We start from the raw sequence: 23666 nt of genomic DNA on the forward strand, positions 1-23666 counted from the left end.
AAAAATGAAATTATCAAGAGAAAACACTGGTTAACAGACAGGACGCTGTAACTTCTCGAAGAACGAACGAGAAACAAATCTCTCATATATCAAAACGACAGCAACAAAACGAATTAGCAATGTTAAATAAAAGAGCATGTAGGGATGATAAAAATAAACATATAAATGAAGAATGCGAACAACTAAAGAGACATGCAAACCGCTATGAATTCCATGAGCTATATAACAAAGTCCGATATCTATCCAGGGAATTTAAACCAATCACACAAACAATAATGGATAAAAACCAACATATTATAAATGACGAGAAAGGGATTGCAGAGATATGGGGAAAATATTGTCAAAGTCTATATAAAGATGATCCCCAGAATGCAAATCACGTCGAGCTCACTGAAGAGAGAGAACCAAACATAAGAGATTAAGAATATCCTGGATTGATCATCGTACTAATGTATCGATATTATAACAACTTAAAGTAAAGGATATATTGCTTAAACAAATACAACAAAGATATTTTCAGTATTTTGGACACATTGTTAGAAGAACAGGTACGATGTAAAAACTGATAGTCGAGGGTAGAGTTAAAAGAAAGAGACCTAGGGGAAGATCTCCAAGTCGTTGGTTAGATCAAACAAAAATATTGAATAACCAACGGTTACATGAAGCCGAACAACTAGTCCAGGACAGAGAAGGATGCAGGGAAATCGTGAAAAAACTGTAAAGGCCTGATGGTGTCACCGTATCTCAACAGGGATTAGGACTGGGAAGGAGGATTAACAGAAAGTGTAACTCAAAAAAAGAAATCCTATCAAAAACCCCAAAAGCGAGGAAAATACTCATGAACATGAAAACATTTTTTTTAAGATCAGACCCTATACTAATTACTTCAAATTATATTGGAAGGTGAACTGCAGGGCAAAAGATCAGTTGAAAGATGCCAGAACTCGTGACTGGAAGACCTGAGTCATATATATCATTTATATACTCTTTATTAAATGCAGGAATTCAAAATAATATTTAAAATTTAGACCTTAATAATTAATTATTAAAATTTTTATGAATTAACAATTGTAATCAATTGTTTGTTATTTGTTTGTTTATTTTGTATTTGTCTGTCATAATAAATATAATATAATGTCAGACCAATCAAATACACCGCTCAAAATGATCAAATCTAACTAAAAGTCGTATCAATTTTTTTAGGAACCAGCTTCTTCTCTGTTACGTTGTTCTAATATCTACTAAAGTAACGTTTAATAAATAGCAATAGGCTAATGAGTAACTGCGAGACTTGCAAAACTCTTACTGTAAGACCAAAACCAAGACCGGGAGCGCAATACCAAGACCAAGACCAAGATCAGGTGTATTGGCGCAAGACCAAGACCAAAACTGTTCAAGTCTCGTCTTGTTCTTGCATTTGGGCAACACTACAATCAATGCGTTTTTGTCTCTGTTTTTTGTTCAGGAACGGCTTCTTTCTAGGAGTTCGTGCTCGCAATCCATTGTCATACCACTTTCTTCTGATAGTGCTGTCCGATATTTGTAAACCAGTTGATTTGACAATGGCACTAATTTATTTTGAAGATCTGCGACGATCTTCTAAAGAAAGTCGGCATATTCAACGCTCATCGTATTGACTAACTTTCGGTTTTCTTGCTGTTCTTATTGCTGATTTCGTTCGGGTAATATGATAAAGTTTACAAACTTTCATTACATCTGATTTTGTGAGGCACCATCCGATTTATTTGCTATTTCTTGATATGTGTAACCTTCTTCTCGAAAGATAATTGCTTTGGCTCTCTTTCCTGGCGACCAGTCAAAACGTTTTGGGTTTCTTGGTGCCATTTTCGTTGAATCGACACTGATGTATTCCTCTCCGACAATTAAACAATATCATCTTCGTAACAACTACCTGAAGCCAGTAATAAACACTGAAAGTCGCACAAAACTATACTAAACGCTTCCAATTGGGTCGTTAACTGACTAGCAAAACCCTGACGCAATACAGTATTGCCAATGTTGCCATTCACAAATCTCGCATTTGCGGCGTTTTGCTTAAATCTGTTTCCATATTTTATTAAATTATTATGTTAATATATAGAGTGAGAAATAAATAAAATATTAAGCAGAAATATAAAACAATAAAATAAAAATTTAATTGTACTTTGTTTTGGATTGATTTTATATAAAAAAATGTGTTGACAATATTCGATGTGTTTATTTTTCTTTATCCTGTATGTATATGCATATCTCATTAAAAAGTTTAATCCCAAATAAAACTGTAGTTACTGGAATGTCCTGATTAAGTTAAATTTTACAAACAACTCCGTTAACTGTAAAATTACAACTCTTCCGACTTGCTGCACTGTATACTAATCTGATTGTTTTAGACATCCTAATACGCTAACAATTAATCCGTTTTCTTTGTTGGTCTATTAAAACTTTTAAACTACATTTAGCCGTGAAATATTCACTAATATTGACCAAAGCAAGCGGGTACTCGGCGTGGGTATCCGCAACAAACAACTTGTTAAGCCAACAAACACGAGACATAATCCGACAGGGCCTTGCAACTTGTTTAGTTAGGACCAGGGAAGTGGAGCAAGTATAATATGCAGAGCAAACTGCACTTGTGACTTCCCGAATTAATTTTTAATTAGTTATCTGTGATAGTCATTCGTTTAAAAAGCGCTGTTTGGATTTGGATTAACAATTTGCTTAACGTTGGAGTTATTAATCTTTTCTAAAGTACAAAAATCTTCTTGTTGTTATATTCATACCTTCTCAGTATTAAATGATACTCTTGATATTCTTATCATCATCATTAATATTAACCATTTTACCGTTTTCTAGTATTTTAGTCAAGTGGCTTTCACTGTTCTGTCTATGCATTTTGTTCTAAAATCCGACATTCCCATTAATCTTATAGATATGCAAGCGGTACAAAATCGTAAGAGATAGAAAATTGTTACGAAGATCTTATAAAGGGAAGATTGCAGCTTTAATCAACATAATCAAATAGAACGCTTAGAAATTAGTAAATTTCTGTGAAGAACAACATTTTACAATTACAAACACGTTCTTTCAACATCATCTACGGAGATTACATCCTAATGAAAGTCAAGATGAAAGTCGTTTGTTATCAACTGTAAAACATATCATGGCGCAGACTTTTGAATAAATCATTAATTTCTAGTATTGAATGTTCAACTTCGTTTTAAAGTCCCCAAAAGAAGACCCAAAGAAAAATCATGTCCTTTTGACCAAGTAGATAGTGATCCCGGGAGCACTTGGATCTATCTCAAAGAGGCTGCAAAAGATTGTGGGGCAGCGGTTTCCACGGGCCGTAAGCCGTGGATATCCGATAATACTTGGACTGTGATTCAACTCAGAAAAGAACATAAAACTAGATGCGGAACAAACGATGAATACAGAGCGTTACCGAAAGAAATCAGAAAACTGTGCCGCAAAGATAAAGCTGATTTCATGTCCCAAATATGCAGAGAGATAGAGGAACATGGCTGTCGTAATGAAACGACGGATTTATTTCAGAAGACCAAACTTCTTACCAGAGAATTTAAATCTTAAACGTTATCTGTAATAGATAAGGAAGGTAATCTAAAAACTGATACTGACGAAATATTGGAAACATCGCGAAACTACTGTCGTGAGCTATATAAAAATACCGAAGTGCCAGCAGAAAATTAATGGCTCTCTGATTGGTGTACCTTAATTTTTATCCCGCTACACAAAAAAGGAACTACTAGCAGGTGTAAAAACTACCGCACACTGTCACTAATAACACATGCTAGTAAAATCTTGTTACATATTATCAAACGCAGATTAAAAACCTATCTACAATACCAAATACCTCGGGAACAAGTGGGGTTTATAAAGGGCGAAGGTAGAAGGGAACAAATCTCATTGAAAAGTCTAGAGAATTTCAAGTACCTTTGATTATATGCTTCATTGACTACCAAAAGGCATTTTATTGTGTAAGGTGCACTTATTAAAAATCTGTACCAGTCCAATATAGTAACAGTACGACTAGATCAGAAGTTCTCAAACCAATTCAAGACCAAGAGAGGTGTTAGGCAAGGATGTGTCTTGTCACCTGACTTATTCAACATTTATGGTGAACATGTCTTGAGGATGGCTTTAGATGGATGGGCCGGTGAAGTAATAGTGGCTGGTAGCAAAACCTCCAATTTAAGATTTGCTGATGACACTACACTTATAGCAGGAAATCAGAAAGAAATGTTTAATCTCCTGCGAAGAGTTGAGTACGAACGCCATAAAGTCTGTCTGAAAATTAATAAAGGCAAGACAAAAATTATGGTGGTCGACAAATTCCACACTATTCAACTGACTAACATATTACAGGAATACCAATTGGTGAACAGCTTTATCTATATCGGGTCTAGAATAACTAACGATGGTAACTGTGAAGCAGAAGTTCGGAGACGTATTGGTATGACAAACAATGCGATGAGTTGCCTAACTAAAGTTTGGAAAGACAGATTTATCTCTCAAAATATCAGGATGAGACTGGTGAATTCCCTTGTATTCTAAATATTTCTATAAGGGGCAAAGACTTGTACTTTTCTCGGAAGCGAGTGTGAAAAAAATTGATACCTTTAGATATGGTGCTGAAGAAGAATGCTGCGCACACCTTGGACAGCCTATAGGACTGGTTCGCAGAGGTGTCAATTGTTTAGAGGTTTATTGTTTCTGGAAACGTTCTGGGGAGAAGATCAAGATGACGATCACCAACTAAATGGTCCGACCAATTAAGAATTCAGCTGGAAACATATTCTGCGAAGCTCTCAGAGCAACTGAAAATAGAGACCAATGGAGAAACATTGTTAGGAATATTGGAAGAAATCAAGAACTCGAGAACTCAAATTACAAAGAAGAGATCTATCCACATTGTAGTTATCATAACACAATACACCAGTGTAAGCTTGTAGAGCGACCTCTATACGAAGAAAGATAAAGTGAACTCGATTGCGATTTAAGTAAACTGAAAATATAAGCTTGAAAAGATACGTAAAAGGTGTAAAAGAATTACGACCGTTCATTTCAATATCAAAGAGAAATCACAAAAGTACTTTTGCTCATTTTCAATTATTACAATTACGTTTTTAAAATTACTTGAGTTTTTTTTAAGTAAATAAGTTCTTTTAAATGTCGGTCCTCTAAATAATCTAAAGTAAAAGTAAGGTCGAATTACAACACTTGAATAAAAATGCGGCATCGAGAAGTGACTTAAAAAGTACGTTGACTGGAAATGGGAAACAATTTCGATAAAATCCTGTAAACGAGGGTCCCTTTTCATCACTTTGTTGAAAAACGGGAATTATTTGAAGTGTAGCTACTTATTTTTCGAAAAGGATATTTAATTTTACGATATTAGGTAGATAACTGTCAAGAAAAAAAGGTGATGAAATGGAAATAAATTAACGTGAAAGCTTTTTGTAAATGCACTCTTTAAATATTAAAAATATTACTTTACATATTTTGTTATTTATATTTTGTTGTTTGTTCAAGAGATCCATACTAGATATATATATATATATATATATATATATATATATATATATATATATATATATATATATATATATATATATATATATATATATATATATATAGTCCCTGGCCAAATTATTAGACGCACTATAAGATTTTAGATTTTATAAAAAATGTTAATTATGAGCTGATACTAAATAGGTTTTTTCTATATACCAGAAACAATGTATGTTATTTGGTTGTCCATTTAATTGTCTATATTTTATTACCAATAAAACATCATTATTAATAAACAAATATGTATTTATTGACTCTTGAAAGAAAACAGAAATAACGACAATTAAGTGTTAATATTTTGTTGAGCCACCTTTAGCCGCTATTAGAGCTTTAATTCTGTGCGGCATACTATCAATGCAAGCCTGTACTGTCTCTTGCATTTGAGGATGATGATTGCACACGTAAATTATTCTTTCTAAGAGCTGCGTTTTGTTTGTAATCATGTCTTTAGCCACTTACTTCTCTTTTCATCAACTCCCAAACGTTTTCTATGGGGTTCATATCGGGACTATTACCCGGTCAATCCAACAAAGAGATATTTTGTTCTGCCAAAAAAGCTTTGACAGACCGTGCTGTATGGCAGGGAGCTCCATCTTGCGCAAAAATGAATGGTTCCCCATTTGGAAACCAAAGGTCTTGGAGCTGCGGAATCAACCGCCTTTGCAAGACATCTTTGTACTGGTCTTGCCGCATCATTCCTTTTACCACGTACAGACGTCCAGTACCCTTGCCGCTAATGACTGACCAAATCATTACTTTTGTAGGGTGCTTCACAGTCTGAACAACACAGTCAGGATAAAACTTTTCTCCATGACGACGACGCACAAACTGAGCTTTGTTTTACAAAATTTCAAATGTGCTTTCATCACTGAAGCAGACCTGTCAACAATAGAGAAAAAAATATGTGCTGGTCTTTATGTTGGTTAAATGGTTAAATGCATTATTTGTGAAAGAAATATGAAATATAGTCCACAAATAGATAAGTCCACATCTTTATCACGCAACTGTTTGGTCTAATTCAGATGCTTTGCTTTCATTGCAGGTGTTAACTTGGGCTTCCTAGAGGGGCGGCAGGCCATAAAACCCAAATCTTTTAATTTTCTTCGCACAGTACGTTCAGAAGCATTTACACTGACATCTTTGAGTTGCGATTTTATTAATTCTGTGGTAGCAAATCTGTTTTCCAGACAAATTTTCTTTAAAGATCTTTCTGACCTTAAAGTGAAAATAGGCTTTCTGTCGCATTTTTTCTTTCGTTGGGCTCAATTCTTTCCCTAATTCAATCTTCTTCTTTATGCGTCGTACACTAGCTTCAGAAACCTTTAACCTTCGTGATATTTCGCGGTTTGAAAATATTTCAGTATTGACTAGGGCCTTTATCTCAGCTTTTTTACGTGGTGAAAGATCACGTTTTTTACCCATGATGAAAGCGTACAAACAGATTACTTAAACTCTGCGCACGAAATAAACAAATAACTGCGTAATATAAAACTGTTTAATAAATAAACAGAGCACATAAAGCCACAGAGACACGTTCGCAACTGAAGCGAACCTTCGAACGCGATGGAAGCAGGTTTAGACTTGTTTACGTTCCGGCAAGAATTGATTAAGACAGTGTTGCCATTTATGACAAATACAAAATATATAATAAATTTCCTGAATAAAAATCCATTTCATGTAAGTTTGTATGTAAAAGAACTGCATATAAACTCAAATAAAACATCAAATTATTAAAAAACAGGAGTGCGTCCAATAATTTGGCCAGGGACTGTATATAGATATCCATACGTTTAATTAATAATACAAAAAATATTACTTACATATTAATATAATTAATAAATAATATTATTAATATTTTTAATGTAAGATTTATTACTAAATAATTTAAAGTTTTAGGTTAGTTTAAATTTAAAATTCTAGCGTTACCTAAGAAAGAACCTACCTACGAGAGATTCACAGTTATTGATAAACATCAATAGAGTTAAAATAGATCATAATAGTATATATATATATATATATATATATATATATATATATATATATATATATATATATATATATATATCAAATATTTATTTATATATTTAATCTAACAATAATAGCAACAAATCTCATATATTTTATATATTAAACGAAGTCTATTACCTACTTCGATTCACGCATTAATACTTCTAAATTATTACATTATTTCCCCCTATAAAGAAGTGTTTATTACCGCGGCACCTAAAAAACCAACAAAACATAAGAGCCTTAAAAAAGAGCCCCTCTAATTAAAATTTATAAATTAACGATAAGGAAAGGCTTAAAAGTACTTTTCATAAAAAAGGAAACAGTGGCACGTAACGGTTGTCTGTTATTTTTAATTTGAGTTTTGAGCAGGAATTATAATCCTGCGAACAGCTTAGACGCACGTGTTACAAGAACCTAACATTATGAGAAATTAGCAAGCACCTCCCAAGGCAATTTTGCTTAGGATGACTTATATTTGCCCCATGTTCTGTTTGCGTAATCAACTCCATATTAAAACGGGATTGTGCTCCTTTCGACAGGATTAATCCTGCTCTTTTAAGCGTTTTCACACAAATAACTTCGTTTTTTTAATTTGTTCTTTCTAAATTTTCTGGGTTTAACTAGATAATGTATTATAACTTTGATTTTAAAAATTAAAATTATAAGAATTTCATCAAATTCGCTATCGCAAAGTGTAATTACCTCAAATATCTGATTTACATAATTTAGTCAATTCTAAGTGGACAAAAATTTACAGTGTTAGAAATAGTTCTAAGAAAAGAAAACGAATAGATACATAAATAATATACCTATACTAAAAGCCACAGTTAGAATGCAATGTTGTACTATAGAATAAATACAACAGGAAAAACCAAACGTGGTAGAGCAGGAATCACCCAAATGTAAAATTTGTGTCTTAGTAAAACATGGCTCTTTAATAAGTGTAATAATTCGTCGATTGGATTCGTCATCCTATAACGTTATAAGTGTTGATGCTTTAAAGAAGTCCATGGGCAGAGCCAGCAGTGGTATCTGCATGTTCTATAAGAGTGTATACAATTGAGTATTTTTAGAAAAAACACCGTGGTGGCTATTCTGCAAACTGGTTTTTTCTTCTGAAGAATCTACTATTATTTGTAAAGTAACTGTCGTAAATTCGGGAAAATTATTTCGATCAGCTTCTAATCGGCGAAGATTTTAACTGTAGAGTATTAGTATTGTCCAATTTTTGAGGCTATTATAACCAGTGATGAAATATATAGGATTTAAATAGCTGCCCCAATCGTTAATCGCCTGGAACTGACCATATATAACCATTATTATCATAATGTCCTAAAAGTTACACGTAAGTTGCAGAGAATCTTATTAAGGCTATTGAGTTTTTATTTCATAGCTGTGATCTCAAGTATCCTTAATATTGCAGCCCAAATAGCATATGTTTTCCACTCTTTCTAACGGTGTATCGCCTATTGTAATTTGGGCGTTTATGTTGGTGTTCTTACTAATGATCATTATTTTTGTCTTCTTGCAATTTAGTTTTAGGCTGTATTTGTAACATGCTTCTACAACGTTATCAATCATCCTTTGGAGCTATGTTCTATCTGCCAACAACACTGTATCGTCTGCATATCTATTATTGTTTATAAGTTGGAGATTTACAGCAATCCCATCTTCTGATTCGTCCAAGGCCTCTCTAAAGATAATTTCAGAGCATATGTTAAATAATGCCGGTGACAATATGCAACCCAGTTTAACTTTTTTTTCAACTGTGAAGATCTCGGACAGTTCATTTTCTAATCGTACTGTTGCTTTTAGTTGGAGAAATAAGTTTGAGATCAATCTTATTATATCTTTACCATCGAGTCCTGATGTTTTTAGGATATCGATTAGTTTCCCATGTGGGACTTTATCAAATGCCTTTTCGAAATCAATGAAACATGCATACACATCGCAGTTGACATTCCTGGCTTTCTGTATTAGAACTTGCAAACTAAAAAGTGCTTCCCTCGTTCCTACTCCTGTTCTGAATCCAAATTGAACTTTACTCAGGTGTTCTTCTAATTTGTTGTGTATGCGCGAGTGAATGATAGGAAGATTATGATACTTTAAATACATGGCTCATCAAACTAATTAATCTATGTTCTTCACATTTTTTAGAGTTTGGTTTTTTAGGAAGTGGAATGAATATTGATAGTAGCCAGTTTCGTAGTTTTGTAAGAGCTATGATTTGGTGTGCCTCTAATAGCTTTAAAATTGCACCATGCACCTCATCAGGTCCTGGTGATCTCCCATCTTAATTCCGCTTAATGGCCATAGTTAGTTCTTCGTTTGTTATTTCTGAGCCGTAGAGATTGTTTATTTCAGTTGGACTTCGTGCTGCATCTTCTATAATTAAGGCATACATGTCGTTACTACTGAAGGCCATAAATCTACAATAAAAACCTGGACTAAAGACGTTGCTGGTAGAGGAAGTTCAGAAGTTGTTAGCTCTTTGTGGCATTTCGTGAATACTGAAAATATTACTACAAAGAAACACTTTATGGTCTGGTAAGATTCATGCGACTCCAGATGATCTGTTTCTACCAACTATTGATTTTAAAGAGTGTGTTCCATCTTATAGATCATAAATTTCCTGAGGTGTGGCACACCTCTTTGGACTTGGATAGGTATTTTGGAAGAGTTGAGAAAGTTTTAAGAAAGCATTTTTACCCCTTAGCAATATAGACAAATTCTTAGAAGAGCGTGTACAAAGAATTGATTGCCGTTGTAAATGATATGAAACTATACTTTCGAGATGTTGATGGTTTGGCAAAGAAAATGGGATTATTAAAAAAAGAATATTCTAAATGGAAAATTTCCTTTTAGGGATGAGTTTGAAGAGTTTGGTAGCTACTTATATGAAGAATTGTACGACGAGTACATTCCTATTAAGAAAGTATTGCTCTTTAAATATCCTTCATCCGAAACCTATGTGCCCCTAACAAATATTGAATTCCTCAGAATTAGAAACAAAACAGGAAACATAGCTAAAATATAGCTGAAACATTCGTGAGCAGTTGCCCTTCATCCCAGAGAAACATCGGGGTTTCTATGAAAATATTATTGGCCTTGATGTTGAAAATACCAAACAACAGAGACTTCGTACAAAATAAACTATGTTTAGCTTTACATCCGTTACAGTTTTTGCTTGTTTTGTTTAGAATATATTATAGATTTGGGTTTAAATTTTTTATTATTATACTTTCATTAAAGTATTTAATCCCAACATTGTTTTATTTAGGTACATACAGCCAAACTAGTCCATGGAAGATGGGGTCATGTACCTTTAATCCACAATTTGTTCTAAAAACTCAACTCAAAAATAATAATCTGATTTCTTCTAAAAATGTCAACAAATCTTACATAAATCTAATTTACTCAAATATCACTTTTTGTAACCCCTTCATCCACTTGCCCGTTCAATTACAGAACAAACAGAAAATTGTCTCTCGTAATATAGCCGGTTTTTCCTTATTAAAAAAATAGCGTGTTCCAATAACTGCGAAATAGCCCGAAACCGGCAAGCCACATATCACAAAACTGACAAAACAATTTGCAAATCTCCCGTCGAGACTAGACCAAATTCATGGAAATTTCCCGACGAAATGCTACGGAAAATATTCTACGAGTTTTCACGCTTCTTTGCAGAAAGTTGATCTGGATCTGTGCGGACACTTGTCAGTGCAGCTTAACATTGTTTGCGGAAGTTTCTTTTCTTATTTTGACGGGCGTACGTCAGATTGGATTATATTGGTTTATTCTGTGTATTTTTTGCTAAAAATGGAGGTTGGAATTTCAGGAAATCCAGAATCTGACATTTAAAAGACTACTTTTATTAAATTGTTGAATATAAGGTGATTTTCGTTAAAATTCTGAATGATATTAAAGACCATTTTACTAAATTCAAATATATAAATGATGGATTGTTTGCAATGGGGATGAGTTAAATTTGTAGAGCCTGAAATCACAGCTCCTACCGCAGTATTGGTACAGTAAAAGCAATTGTTTTTTTTCTTTATTTTTACCAATTTCAAAAAATTTAATTAAAAAAATTTAATCAAAAATATAATCATATTAAATTTTTATCTGTGTGTGACCCAATCTAAATGGGTCACACACAGACAGGCATGTGCAGAAATTACTCCCGAACACCTAAGAAATGTAATTAGAAATATTCATAAACGCTACGACAAATGTATCCAATTAGATGGTGGATTGGTAGAGGCAACTAGGATTTAAACTAAAATTATGTTTCCATGTTTCTGTTAATACAGAGTGTATTTTGAAGTTATACTTCTATACGCGCGCTCCACGTTGGAAATTTGTATGGGAGTGAATCTGTGAAATCATTACATATGTAAAGGCGGGTACACATATGCTAGCAGAACTGTTCGCGAACCGTTTGTGAACGCTATATTCGTTAATTTGTACGACGGGACGAACCGCTAGCGAGCTGTTCGTTCGTTGCTCGTCAGGAACCACAGCATGTCGGTTTTTGGGACGAACACAAAGAATGTTCGCAGAACTATAAATTGTGTCTATAAATTGTTTCTGCCAAGTGTGCGATGATATCATTCTGTTAAACAAAATTGCTGAACGAGCGCGGCTTATCTAAGTAGCGAGAGAAATTAATAACAGATAATGTAAACAAAATACCGAAATGTTTAGAATAACGAAGTAAATTAATTCTTGGTTTGTTATTAGATAGTTAGGGTATTGGATAGCCTGAACATAAACATATTTTCGACGAACTCTTCGCGAACAGCTCACGAGCAGTTCGCAAACAGTTCGGCTCGCATATGTGTACCCACCTTAAGATAATGAGTAAGAGAGAGAGACAGAAGATATATCTTCTCTCTCTTCCTCTCTCGAATATAAAAATGTTCCTTTTATAATATAATTTAATATTATATATATATATATATATATATATATATATATATATATATATATATATTATATAAAGATATATATACATATAATATTATACATATAATAAAATATTTATTAATATTATTATTTATGAGATATGTTTTGTATTACTTATTAAATGTTCATAATTATATTAGTCTTTTGTATTTCAAAATAATAATCTCAATAAATCACTATATGATCCAGAACTGTCAATTTTGAAATAGATTTGTGTCATGTCCTCCGTAGTACAGTAGTGAGTATCCCCGCCTGTCACACGGGAGACCGGGGTTCGATTCCCAGTCGGGGAGGACTTTTTTATTAATATTATTACATTATTGTCATTTTTAAATACTTATGGATATTGCATTTTAATTTGTATTATTATATGGACTTAGGTTGCACTTTATTGTAGTGTATTTTTTATGTATATTATTGTCATTTTTAAATACTTATGAATATTGTAGTTTAATTTGTATTGTATTATTATATTAATAATAAACAAAAATTATTATTAATAAAAAATATTATATTAATATTAACAAAATAAACAATGAATTTACTGCAGAGTATGTGTAAAAAAAATATACATTTTCATCAAAATATTGATTCAATGCTTCATTGTTAGTTAGTTATTAATTCTGTTTCTCTTTCTGCTATGTCTTACCTATAGAATTACATATGTAATGATTGTGCAGATTGACTCCTAAATAAATTTGTAACGGCGAATGCGTGTATAGAAGTGTAACTTCCACCGGCAGTCCCACTGGACTGCCACACCCGTTTTTTTTTAACGTTAATACAGAGTGTTTTTTTCTTAGTGAGTTTTAAAATTTTAAGTTGTCATAAGTTTGTTATTAATAAATATATCTTAATGAAATTTTCTCGTAGCTATTTGAAGCCATTCTAAATCCAGTGGCGTAGAATTTTTTTTAATAAAAATCTCGCTAATACAAATTCTCCATTTTCGACGAAAAAAAAGTATCGTAGACTGCCCTGAAAATTTAACTAAATATTTCATATTTTGTCCCGCAATAGACCTTTTATTACATGACATTAAAAAAAAATTTGGTTAAAATCGGTTAACAACTTCAAATTTTATAGAGGTGTTTCCAATCTAAATGGGTCACACTATATATATATAGTGTGACCCATATATATATATATATATATATATATATATATATATATATATATATATATATATATATATATATATATAGTAAACTCTTAGATATTGGGGAAAGCTGCAAGAAAGACTCTAATGAGTATCAATTGTTTCGCCGAACGTTTTCGCCAAAGAGAATTAATTTCGCTTCTTTAGGGCTGAAAGAGAATAAATTATAATTAGCTACCATATATTATCTATTAAAACATTATTGATCTTACCGTAACGTAGAATTGTAGAGTTAGAATATTAAAAAACTTTGCTAGTAACATAGTGGTGTTTTTTGTTACTATGTGCAAAAAAAGTTTTTTTAAGGTTTGAAATGTAAGGTAGCTTTGAACTTAACATGCAAAGGTTTACCCAAGGTTAATCGAAAAACCCAATGTAACTACATTTAAAAGGAGGTAATTCTTTGAATTGTCGGCAATAACTAAATTTTTGATTTTTAGAAAGTTTAAAAGTGAGGTTCTGTTTTAGCCAGAACGCAAGCGCGGACAAATTCAGTAGTTCTTATGAATCTGTATGTCGTTAAGGTTCATTGGTAAAAACGAATGAAATTAAATCCCAGTATAGGAAAATATTATTTTGATTTTCTTTATTTAATTATATTCTATTGTTCATGTATTATTATATCTTATTGAGATGTATCTAAGAAAAGCAAGGGAATGTTATTTTTTTTAATGAAAATTAATTATAAAAGTAGGTTAGTTGTTAATGGATATATCAGTCAAGTTAGTTATCTGTGATGTTATATTGTTCTTGGTATCTGATTTAAGTAAGAAGTGGTATATATCGCTTAGATTCTTAATGTCACTCTTAACATTAATGGAGAAATCGTTAAGGAAAATATAAGACATTTCAATGAACTAACTCTCTTTTAGATTTATTGTTCTCACGGTGGAGAATTGTAGTGTTCGTATAATCCATGAGATGACCAGTGGAATGGACATGTTTGGCTAATGCACAACGGTCAGTGTGAAGTCGAGAATCACTTTTGTGTAGTGTAATACGTGATTTCAATAATTGAGATGTTTGACCGATGTAGGAATTGTTGCAAGAGAGACATGGAATGTTGTAGACAATGTTACTAAGCCTATCTATGGGAGTCTTATCTTTTATCTTAGAATAAAGATTATTAGTTGTTAGGGCTGATCTACAAGCCACATTAAGTTTAATGTTGTTATTATTATTACCATAGCTATTTTCAACAACATAATACTTTAACAACATAATTACTATTTAACTTATCTGCAAAGATTAAATTTCTTTTCTATATATACCTCCTCGAATTCTACAATGGATCCATCTTCCACCCCTAATTTAAAGGAGCCCCTAGTGTTGTTTTCTTTTTTGCTCGAGATTTCCCTGTACTTGGGTTTATTAATATTAACTTTCAGTCCCATTTTAGAGCTTTCCCAAATCAGTCTTTTTGCTATACTTGCCAGTTCTTTTCTATTTTTTGCAATGAGAACCACATCATCAGCATACGCTTAGCACTGGCGCTCTTTATAGAAAATAGTGGCTGACCTATTTTTCCCACTTACTCCTACAATTTTTTCTAAAACTATATTGAATAGCAACGTAGACAACGGGTTTCCTTGGCGAACACCTTTTTCCATTTCAAATTCTTCTAAGACTGTACCATTGTATTTTGCAGAACAAATGGTTTTTCTTATTGTCATTTTTACCAATCTTGCTATTTTTTCTGGCACTTGGAATTCTTTTAGCGTTTCTATTAATTTCATTGTTCATGTTCATTGTTTCTGTCCATTGTAATGTAGGCGAATTTGTAATAAATAAAAAGTATCTGCGTTGAAATGTTGTATTTACAGCAATTAATCAGGATTTGTTTTAGCATACAATTTAGATCGGTTGTTAATTTTCCCTTGCACATTTCTTCAGACAATGACTCTAATTCTTCATAAAATTCATCTTTCACTTTTTCTTCTGTAGGAGCATGTATATTTACCAGCAATATCATATTTTTTCCTTTAAATCTAATTGCAGATATTCTGTTATAAATCGGTTTACCTGCTCCACGTCTTCATGTATCAGAAAACCTACTCCAAAATTCCTATTATCGCCTGCACTTGTATAAAACATGTATGGACTAATCTTTTCAATGTCAATTCCAGTCAAATGTGTTTCCTGTATTGCTATAATGTGGATTTTATATTTCTTAAGTTCTCCTATCACGTAAATTAATGCTCCTTCCTCATATGCTTCTTGTACAATACATGTCGCAATGTTTAGGTACGTGTTCTTATTTTTTGTTTCTCTATTTATTTTAAAACTCATTTTTCTGTTCATCGCTAGAGTCCGTCGGCATAATGAGTATTCTTTTTTTTCCACTGCTATATATTTCTTTTCCTTTACAATAGGTTCCATCCTGTTACTATTTTTTATACTTTTTACCATGTTCAAAAGCTTCGGCTCTGGTCTATATAGAGTATATTATATGAAATTTTTAACAAGGTTTTAAATTTTAGTATTAAGTTATCTCAGTTAGACATAAAAAGTTAAGGTATTTCTGCTTTAGACGCTCTAGTTAGTTCCCAAATGCAATTTAAATTTACATAAAACTATATTTAAATATCGCTAACTTCCAACATCTATAATTAGTAAGTACGAAGCAAACTGCTTCTCTTCTTAACATTTAAAAGTTTTCACAATCTCTCCGAACTTAAGCTAAACCAACATTCACTTAATACTTAACAATTCAAGTAACTAACTTGTTCAAAAGTCAACACCCCTTTGCATTTTTGGTCTTTCTTTTCTAGAATTTAAAAGGCATCCATCCCGAGAAAGTTATCACAGACGAGTTGGTTCGAATGATTGAATGAAGTAAGTGTAGCTAAAAGTATAAAGTTGGCTGTGATTTTGATGCACATGTGCTCCGGTATCATTTTCTCGCTTCTCTAAAGTTCCCCCATTAGTAAATTCACTCTTGAGTAGGTTGGATTCCGCAAGCTTTGTGTTCCTAAGTGACAGTCTCGATAATTGGAAGGGTGGCACTCAGTGGCGTGCTGTACATCAAAGACCCTTTTTGTTTTGGTTTTACAGCATTGGCATTTCTGTGAAATATAAAGCGTGTCTTTACGCGAACTTTACTTTATAATTAACAAAAAATAAAAAAGTGTGTAATTAAATTGATTACTCTTTAGATGTTGCTATAAGTTCCATTATACTCACTTTTTTATTTCTCTTGCTTAGTCACTCTCAGAAAAAAGCCAGACTAATGAAGAAGATAAGCTTACTGATTGAACGTTAATATTTATTTTCACGAGATAAAACAGACTTTAAAGAAATATGACCAATATTATTAGTAATTACTATTTTAATGGGAATAAGTCACAATTGAAGGTAATTTAATTGATTCAATTCAATTAGTTTACATTATTCAAACTTATATATTAGGATGTTAAAGTTACCACTGGATTTGATAACATGGCAACGTACGACTTCACATGAAGTTGCTGGTCCTGAGACAAAGTGTCTACGACGACTTGATGATAGCAACATCCTAATATATAAGTTTGAATAATGTAAACTAAATTGTAACCTATAACTTTTAACGGGTTTTTACCCAGGTATTTAGTGGCTCAAAATATGTACACCTAGACACTGATGATGGAATATGGATTCCAAAAACGTTTTGTCTTCATGACATAGCCCGATTGGGTTTTTTAATCATATACCTTTTATAAAGGATTTTAACAAATTTTTTGTGATACATGGTATACAGCCAGCTACAGAAACTTAGTTTCCTTGTGTATTATCGGAAAGCTCAAAACAGAAGTGGAAGATAAAGTAAATAGAGCAAATAGAGCCGTAGGTTTTCTGAATTAAATAAAATGGAGAAACAAAAATATCGGGATAAAAATGTAAGGCAGAATTTACAAAACAGTCATCAGACCAATAATGACATACGCGGCAGAAACACGATCTAACACAAAAAAGGATAAAAAGGATGTTAGAAACACCAGAGATAAAAACACTTAGAAAAATTTATGGTAAAATGGATGGTGGAGAACATTAAGGAGTGGATGAGAAATAGAAGAGTAGAATGGAACGATTATATAAGCCGAATGACAATCGGCAAGAGACGATTCTCCAATAGGAAGATTACGAAAACGATGGAACGACAAATAACTGGAGCCACATTAAAAAATATACATACTTATCTCTACATAAAAAGAAGAAAAAAAAATCGGTTGCCTGTAAAGTCGGTTTTACGGGCGAAGATTTTACGTGACAACGTCTTTTTCTCGGTAGAATATTTATTGATATGAATATTAATAAATTGCACAATAGGAACAAGGAATTGAATGATAATAAGAATTGCACAAATTTTAACTATAATTTATTTGAAAATTTTTTCGATATATCAATTAGTTGCGGAGATATCGATCATTGAAGTTATTGTTTGCTACCATTATTTTATATATTTATTTTTTTTAGTTATAAAAAATTACTATTTCCAATTGTGTCTACCAAGTATGGTCACATGTATTTGCCTACATATTAAATAATAATAAGTACAGATAATGTTATGTGACGTTCACTTCTGATTATATATATTTTAATATTTTTAATTTTAAAGAATCAATTTGAAAATCAAAACACTTATTCAGATCGAAGGTTCAAAATTTTGCTAAATAAATTTGAAATTAATTAAAATTTGTAATTGTAAATGGTAAAGTTGAAAATTAAAACATTTACTAAAATTGGAATTTGAAATTCTTGCTAAACACAGTTAAATTCTAACTCCGCGCGTGGTGATTGGTCGGTTTAGTTCGTTTGTTTGGTCGCCCGGTTTTGACAGGTTAGAAGTTATAATTTGTTATTTTAAATGTTTGACTAGCAATACGCGCTGTTTCTTCTCAATCGACTGAATTACGATTGATTGCAGAGTGATTTAAAGTAATAATTTACTTAACACTATCAACATTTGTCAATAGTATGACATAACCTATAAACTCAGTTTCTCAACTTTTGTGTCAATCTAACAATTAATCAATCAATCATAGTTTACGATAATGAAATATTAGTGTACAATTATTTACCTTTATTGTTGTAGTTGTTGTAAATGACGAATCTAAGCACTCCACATTTTCACTACAGACACAGCTGACGATACTTTAACCACACGTGTGAACTTGTATTATGACGCTTTCTCGGTTTTCCAACGCCAAGCACGCACCGATTCAACGTGCCTAATTCTCTAGTGCCGCGCGCAGCGGACCGATCATGTTTGAGTGGGAGAGAGACGCAAGGCATTCGCCGGTCCGGCGGGCCTCTCTCTCGTTCGGTGACTCACTGTAACAGACGTGAGCGGGCGTTACACTTTTTCTTGAATGACTCCGAGCCACAACCTAATTTAAGACGTTGTCACGTCAAAAAGAAGAGGTTTTGGTATCCCTGTTTATGTATAATAATAAGAGTATTTTATTTTAATAATTCTTTCTTCTTGGACTTGGTCTTTGGTCTTAGCTCGTAGATCTTCGTTTCTAATAAAGACCAAAGTCATAGACGTCATTGAAAGAAGCTGTAACTTAAAATGGAAATGGACTGGAAACGTTGCCAGAATGAAGGACTTAAGATAGACTCGCAAACTAGTTGAATGGAGACTAAGAGCCAATAAACGTAGCAGAGGAAGACCACCAACAAGATGGCAAGACGAAAGACAACAAAAAGCTGGATACAGCAAGCACAAGAGAGAACACTTTGGAGACAAACAGGGGAGGCCTATGTCCAGCAGTGGATTGGGAGAGGCTGATAATGATGAATCCTTTCTTCTTCTTCTTCTTCTCATAGTGCCGTACACCTATAGTGCGTTGGCGAATTATCTTAAGGCCAGACGTCTGACTTTTGCGGCATGCAAATGCATGTGTTATTTATGCCTATTTAGTCCTTTATTCAGGGGAAGTGAATGGCTAACGATAGACCTCTGGGATCACATGTCTTACCGGAAGGTATGTGGTAATAAAACCTGGATGAATAGTTAAACATTACGTCTGTTAGCAAGTCCGATTCCCACCTCCACGTGGTACTTCCTGGGTAACGCTAACGGGAAAGGGCGAAAGGCGAGCTTCCGGCGCCTTAAAACTGGAACACTCCGGATAAGGGAGAAAACCCCGACAGAAAACATGAGGAAGGCAATGGGAAACCACCTCATTAATTTTCCCAAGAAAGTTATGATGGTAAATGGAACTAAATCGATGGCCCCCAGTGCCCGGCAGAACTTAAATGTTCAGGGGGTGCTAAGAATCCCCGGGAGGAACAAAAACAAATACAAAACTAAAACAAACAATGACGTCAAAGTAGCGACCTGGAACATCAGAAGCCTTTATGAGGCTGGAAAGCTAGCAAACGTGTGCCAAGAAATGAACAGATTGAATATAGATATTTTAGGTCTGAGTGAAGTTAGATGGCCTAACTCAGGAACAACAAAAATTATGAACAAAACACTCTATTATTCAGGCAACAATGATCCAAAACATTTCAATGGAGTAGGTGTAATAATAAACGATGAATTGAGTAACGCAGTTTCAAACTTTATACCACTCTCTGACAGAGCAATGCTGTTGCAAATAAGGAGTTCTCCTTTTAATGTGAATATTATTCAGGTCTATGCACCAACCGCAGATAAGTCAGATGACATACTAGAAGAATGGTATGAAGATCTACAAAAGCTCATGAAATTGACAAAGAAAGAAGATATTAACATCGTCCTAGGAGATTTTAATGCTAAAATAGGAAGAGGGAAATTCCAAAATATCGTAGGAGAATACGGACTAGGAGAACGAAATAAAAGAGGAGAGAGACTATTAGAGTTTTGCCAGCAACACAATATGATAGCAACAAACACTTGGTTTAAGTTACCTCAACGCAGGTTATACACCTGGACTTCCCCGCTACACACAAAAGAAAGAATAATAAGAAATCAAATAGATTATGTTTTAATCAACCAACGATTTCGTAACTCCATTACAAGTACAAAAACATATCCTAGTGCTGATGCAAATTCCGACCACAACCCTGTAGTAGCAAATATTCGCACAAGAATTAAAGTAATAAAAAATGCAAAGCCGAAGAACAAACCTAATATGGAACTACTAAAAGATGTACAGATTAAAGATAAAACCACTGTAAAACTAAATGAAAAACTCTCAGAAATAGACCGAACCCAAATAAATATCCAAAATATAAATACAACTTGGCAACAAATAAAATCCATCCTCGTCAATTCTGCAAGGGAAGAAATTCCAAATACACGATTAATGGCAAAAAAAGACTGGATGACACCAGCTATTCTAAAGATGATAGACGAAAGGAGGAAATACAAAAATAAGAACACAAGCGATTACAAACGATTAAATACAGAAATAAGAAGGAAAATAAAAGAATCAAAAGAGAAATGGCTCGAAGAAAAATGTAAAGAAATAGAAGAATTAGAACATAGACATGATTACTTTAATATGTACAAGAAGGTGAAAGAATTTTCATTCATCCACAAAAAACAACATTGCCCACTGGTAAATAACAACGGAGAGTTAATTCATAACACCAAAGATAAAATAGAAGAATGGGAAAAATTTATACAACAGCTGTTCCGAGATGAAAGAATAGACATTACAATAAATAATGTCACTGAAAGCCCACCAATTCTAAAAGTCGAAGTGGAATATGCCATTAAACAATTAAAGACCAATAAAAGCCCTGGACCTGATGAAGTTTATCCTGAAATACTTAAATTGATCGAAAGTAATAACATTGATTTGTTAGTAATTTTGTTTAATACAATCTACGATACTGGGGAAATACCAGAGGAATGGTTAGAATCTATTTTTATTCCCATTCCAAAACAAGCTAACTCCAGGCGATGCGCAGATTTTAGATTAATAAGTCTTATGAACCAAATGCTTAAAATTCTATTAAAAATACTTCACAATAGGGTATACAAAAGGTGTGAAAAAGAAGTTGGATACGATCAATTTGGATTCAGAGCCGGAATGGGGACCAGAGAGGCCTTGTTTTCATTACAAGTACTGCTGCAGAAGTGTTACGACCAACAAAAGGATGTCTTTCTATGTTTTGTAGGCTTTGAAAAGGCATTTGATCGCGTAAACCATAATAAAATGTTAAATTCCTTGCAGAGCATCAACTTGGATAGCAAAGATCTCCGATTAATTAAGAACTTATATTGGAGGCAGAGTGCCAAGATTAGGATCGACGATCATACATCTAGAAATATTAGTATAAATAAAGGAGTAAGGCAAGGATGCATACTATCCCCTATGCTGTTCAATCTTTACTCGGAACTACTATTCAAGCAAGCCTTGGAAAACCTTTCCACAGGAATAAAAATTAATGGAGAACCAATATCTAGCATAAGATATGCAGATGACACTGTCCTACTGGCTGATACAGACACAAACTTACAGAGGGTTATAGACCACCTTAAGGATGCTTGTCGAGAGTTTGGAATGAAGATCAACGAAAAAAAAACAAAAGTAATGGTGATCCAAAGAAAACAGAATATCCCCTTACCTATAAAAATAAATGGGAATATTTTAGAACAGGTAAACCAATACAAATACCTTGGCTGTTGGATTAATTGCAAGCTGGACCCAGAACAAGAAATTAAAGCGAGAATTGCTCAAGCTAGGGATAGTTTCTTTAAGATGCGCGTTCTATTCTGCGATACACATATAAATATTAAATTGAGATTAAAACTTGTAAAATGTTTTATCTGGTCTGTTCTTCTCTACGGAGTCGAAACATGGACTTTAAAAATAAAGAGCCTGAATAGAATCGAGGCATTTGAAATGTGGGTGTACCGTAGAATTTTAAAAATTCCTTGGACAGCACGAAAAACAAATGAAGAAGTACTAGCGAGACTCAATTTAGAAAAAGAACTATTGAGAACAGTCAAAAGAAGAAAAACCAGTTATTTAGGGCATTTGTTGCGCAACGAGAAATACTACATCCCTCAGTTGATAATAAAAGGCAAAATAGAAGGAAAGCGAGGAATTGGAAGAAAAAAATTGTCCTGGTTACGTAATATCAGAAACTGGACAGGACTTGGATTTGAGGAACTCTTAAGAACAGCTGAAGATAGACAAACGTTTGCCACCATAACCGCTAACCTCCATTGATGGAGACGGCACTTGAAGAAGAAGAAGTCCTTTATGTTCCGTAGCCATGACATTTGTTTGCGACCTACTCCTCTCTTGCCTTCAGTATTTCCCTGGATGATTAGTTGAGGGATTGCGTATTTCTTTCCTCTCAGAATATGGCCGAGGTATCCAATTTTTTGTACCTTGATCATATTGAGTAGTTCTCTTTCAGTATTTGCCTTTCTTAAGACTTTCTCGTTTCTCACCCCATCTGTCCATGGTATGCGGAACATTCTTCGCAACGTCCACATTTCGACAGGTCTCTAACTTATTAATGTAAGGTACTCTTAACGTTCATGTTTCCATGCCGTATAAAAATAGGACCATATATAGCATTTAACCATCCTGTACCGGAGATTGAAGAAAAGATTGTGGTTACATAGTAGCGGTTTAAATTTGATAAAAGCTTGTCTTGCTTGTTCGGTACGACATTTTATTTCTTGTTGAGGATCCCATTGGTCATTCATCATCATTCCCAAGTATTTAAATGTTTTCACTTGATCTATTGGAGCACTATCTACTTGCAGTTGTATTCTTAAAACTGCGTTTTTTCTTATTGCCATGCATTTAGTTTTTCCAGCATTTATCTTCAAGCCATATATTTTTTCTACATTTTTATCGGTGTTTATTTTTAGAAATAATCCTTTATTATCCTTTAATTAACATCTACATATAGACACGTGTACTAATTATATAATAGTATTTCTTTAAGGGAAGTACGCCACTGTTCATTGAAATTCACATCGAAAGCAATAAAATTGAAAAAA

The 23666-nt window shown here is 33.2% G+C and overlaps 1 protein-coding gene across 1 annotated transcript in view; it reads left to right on the top strand.

Annotated features, from left to right (window-relative positions):
• The first annotated feature begins 4152 nt into the window (after nucleotides 1-4152).
• Nucleotides 4153-23666, top strand: part of LOC140444669 (uncharacterized) — a 30133-nt gene continuing 10619 nt past the window's right edge. Inside the window, exons 1-2 of the mRNA XM_072536429.1 lie at nucleotides 4153-4438; nucleotides 20201-21003. Of these exons, the coding sequence (XP_072392530.1) occupies nucleotides 4153-4438; nucleotides 20201-21003 (1089 nt within the window). The remainder of the gene's footprint in view (nucleotides 4439-20200; nucleotides 21004-23666) is intronic.

Source organism: Diabrotica undecimpunctata, chromosome 6, assembly GCF_040954645.1.
Source record: "Diabrotica undecimpunctata isolate CICGRU chromosome 6, icDiaUnde3, whole genome shotgun sequence".
NCBI classification, from domain to species: Eukaryota; Metazoa; Arthropoda; class Insecta; order Coleoptera; family Chrysomelidae; genus Diabrotica; species Diabrotica undecimpunctata.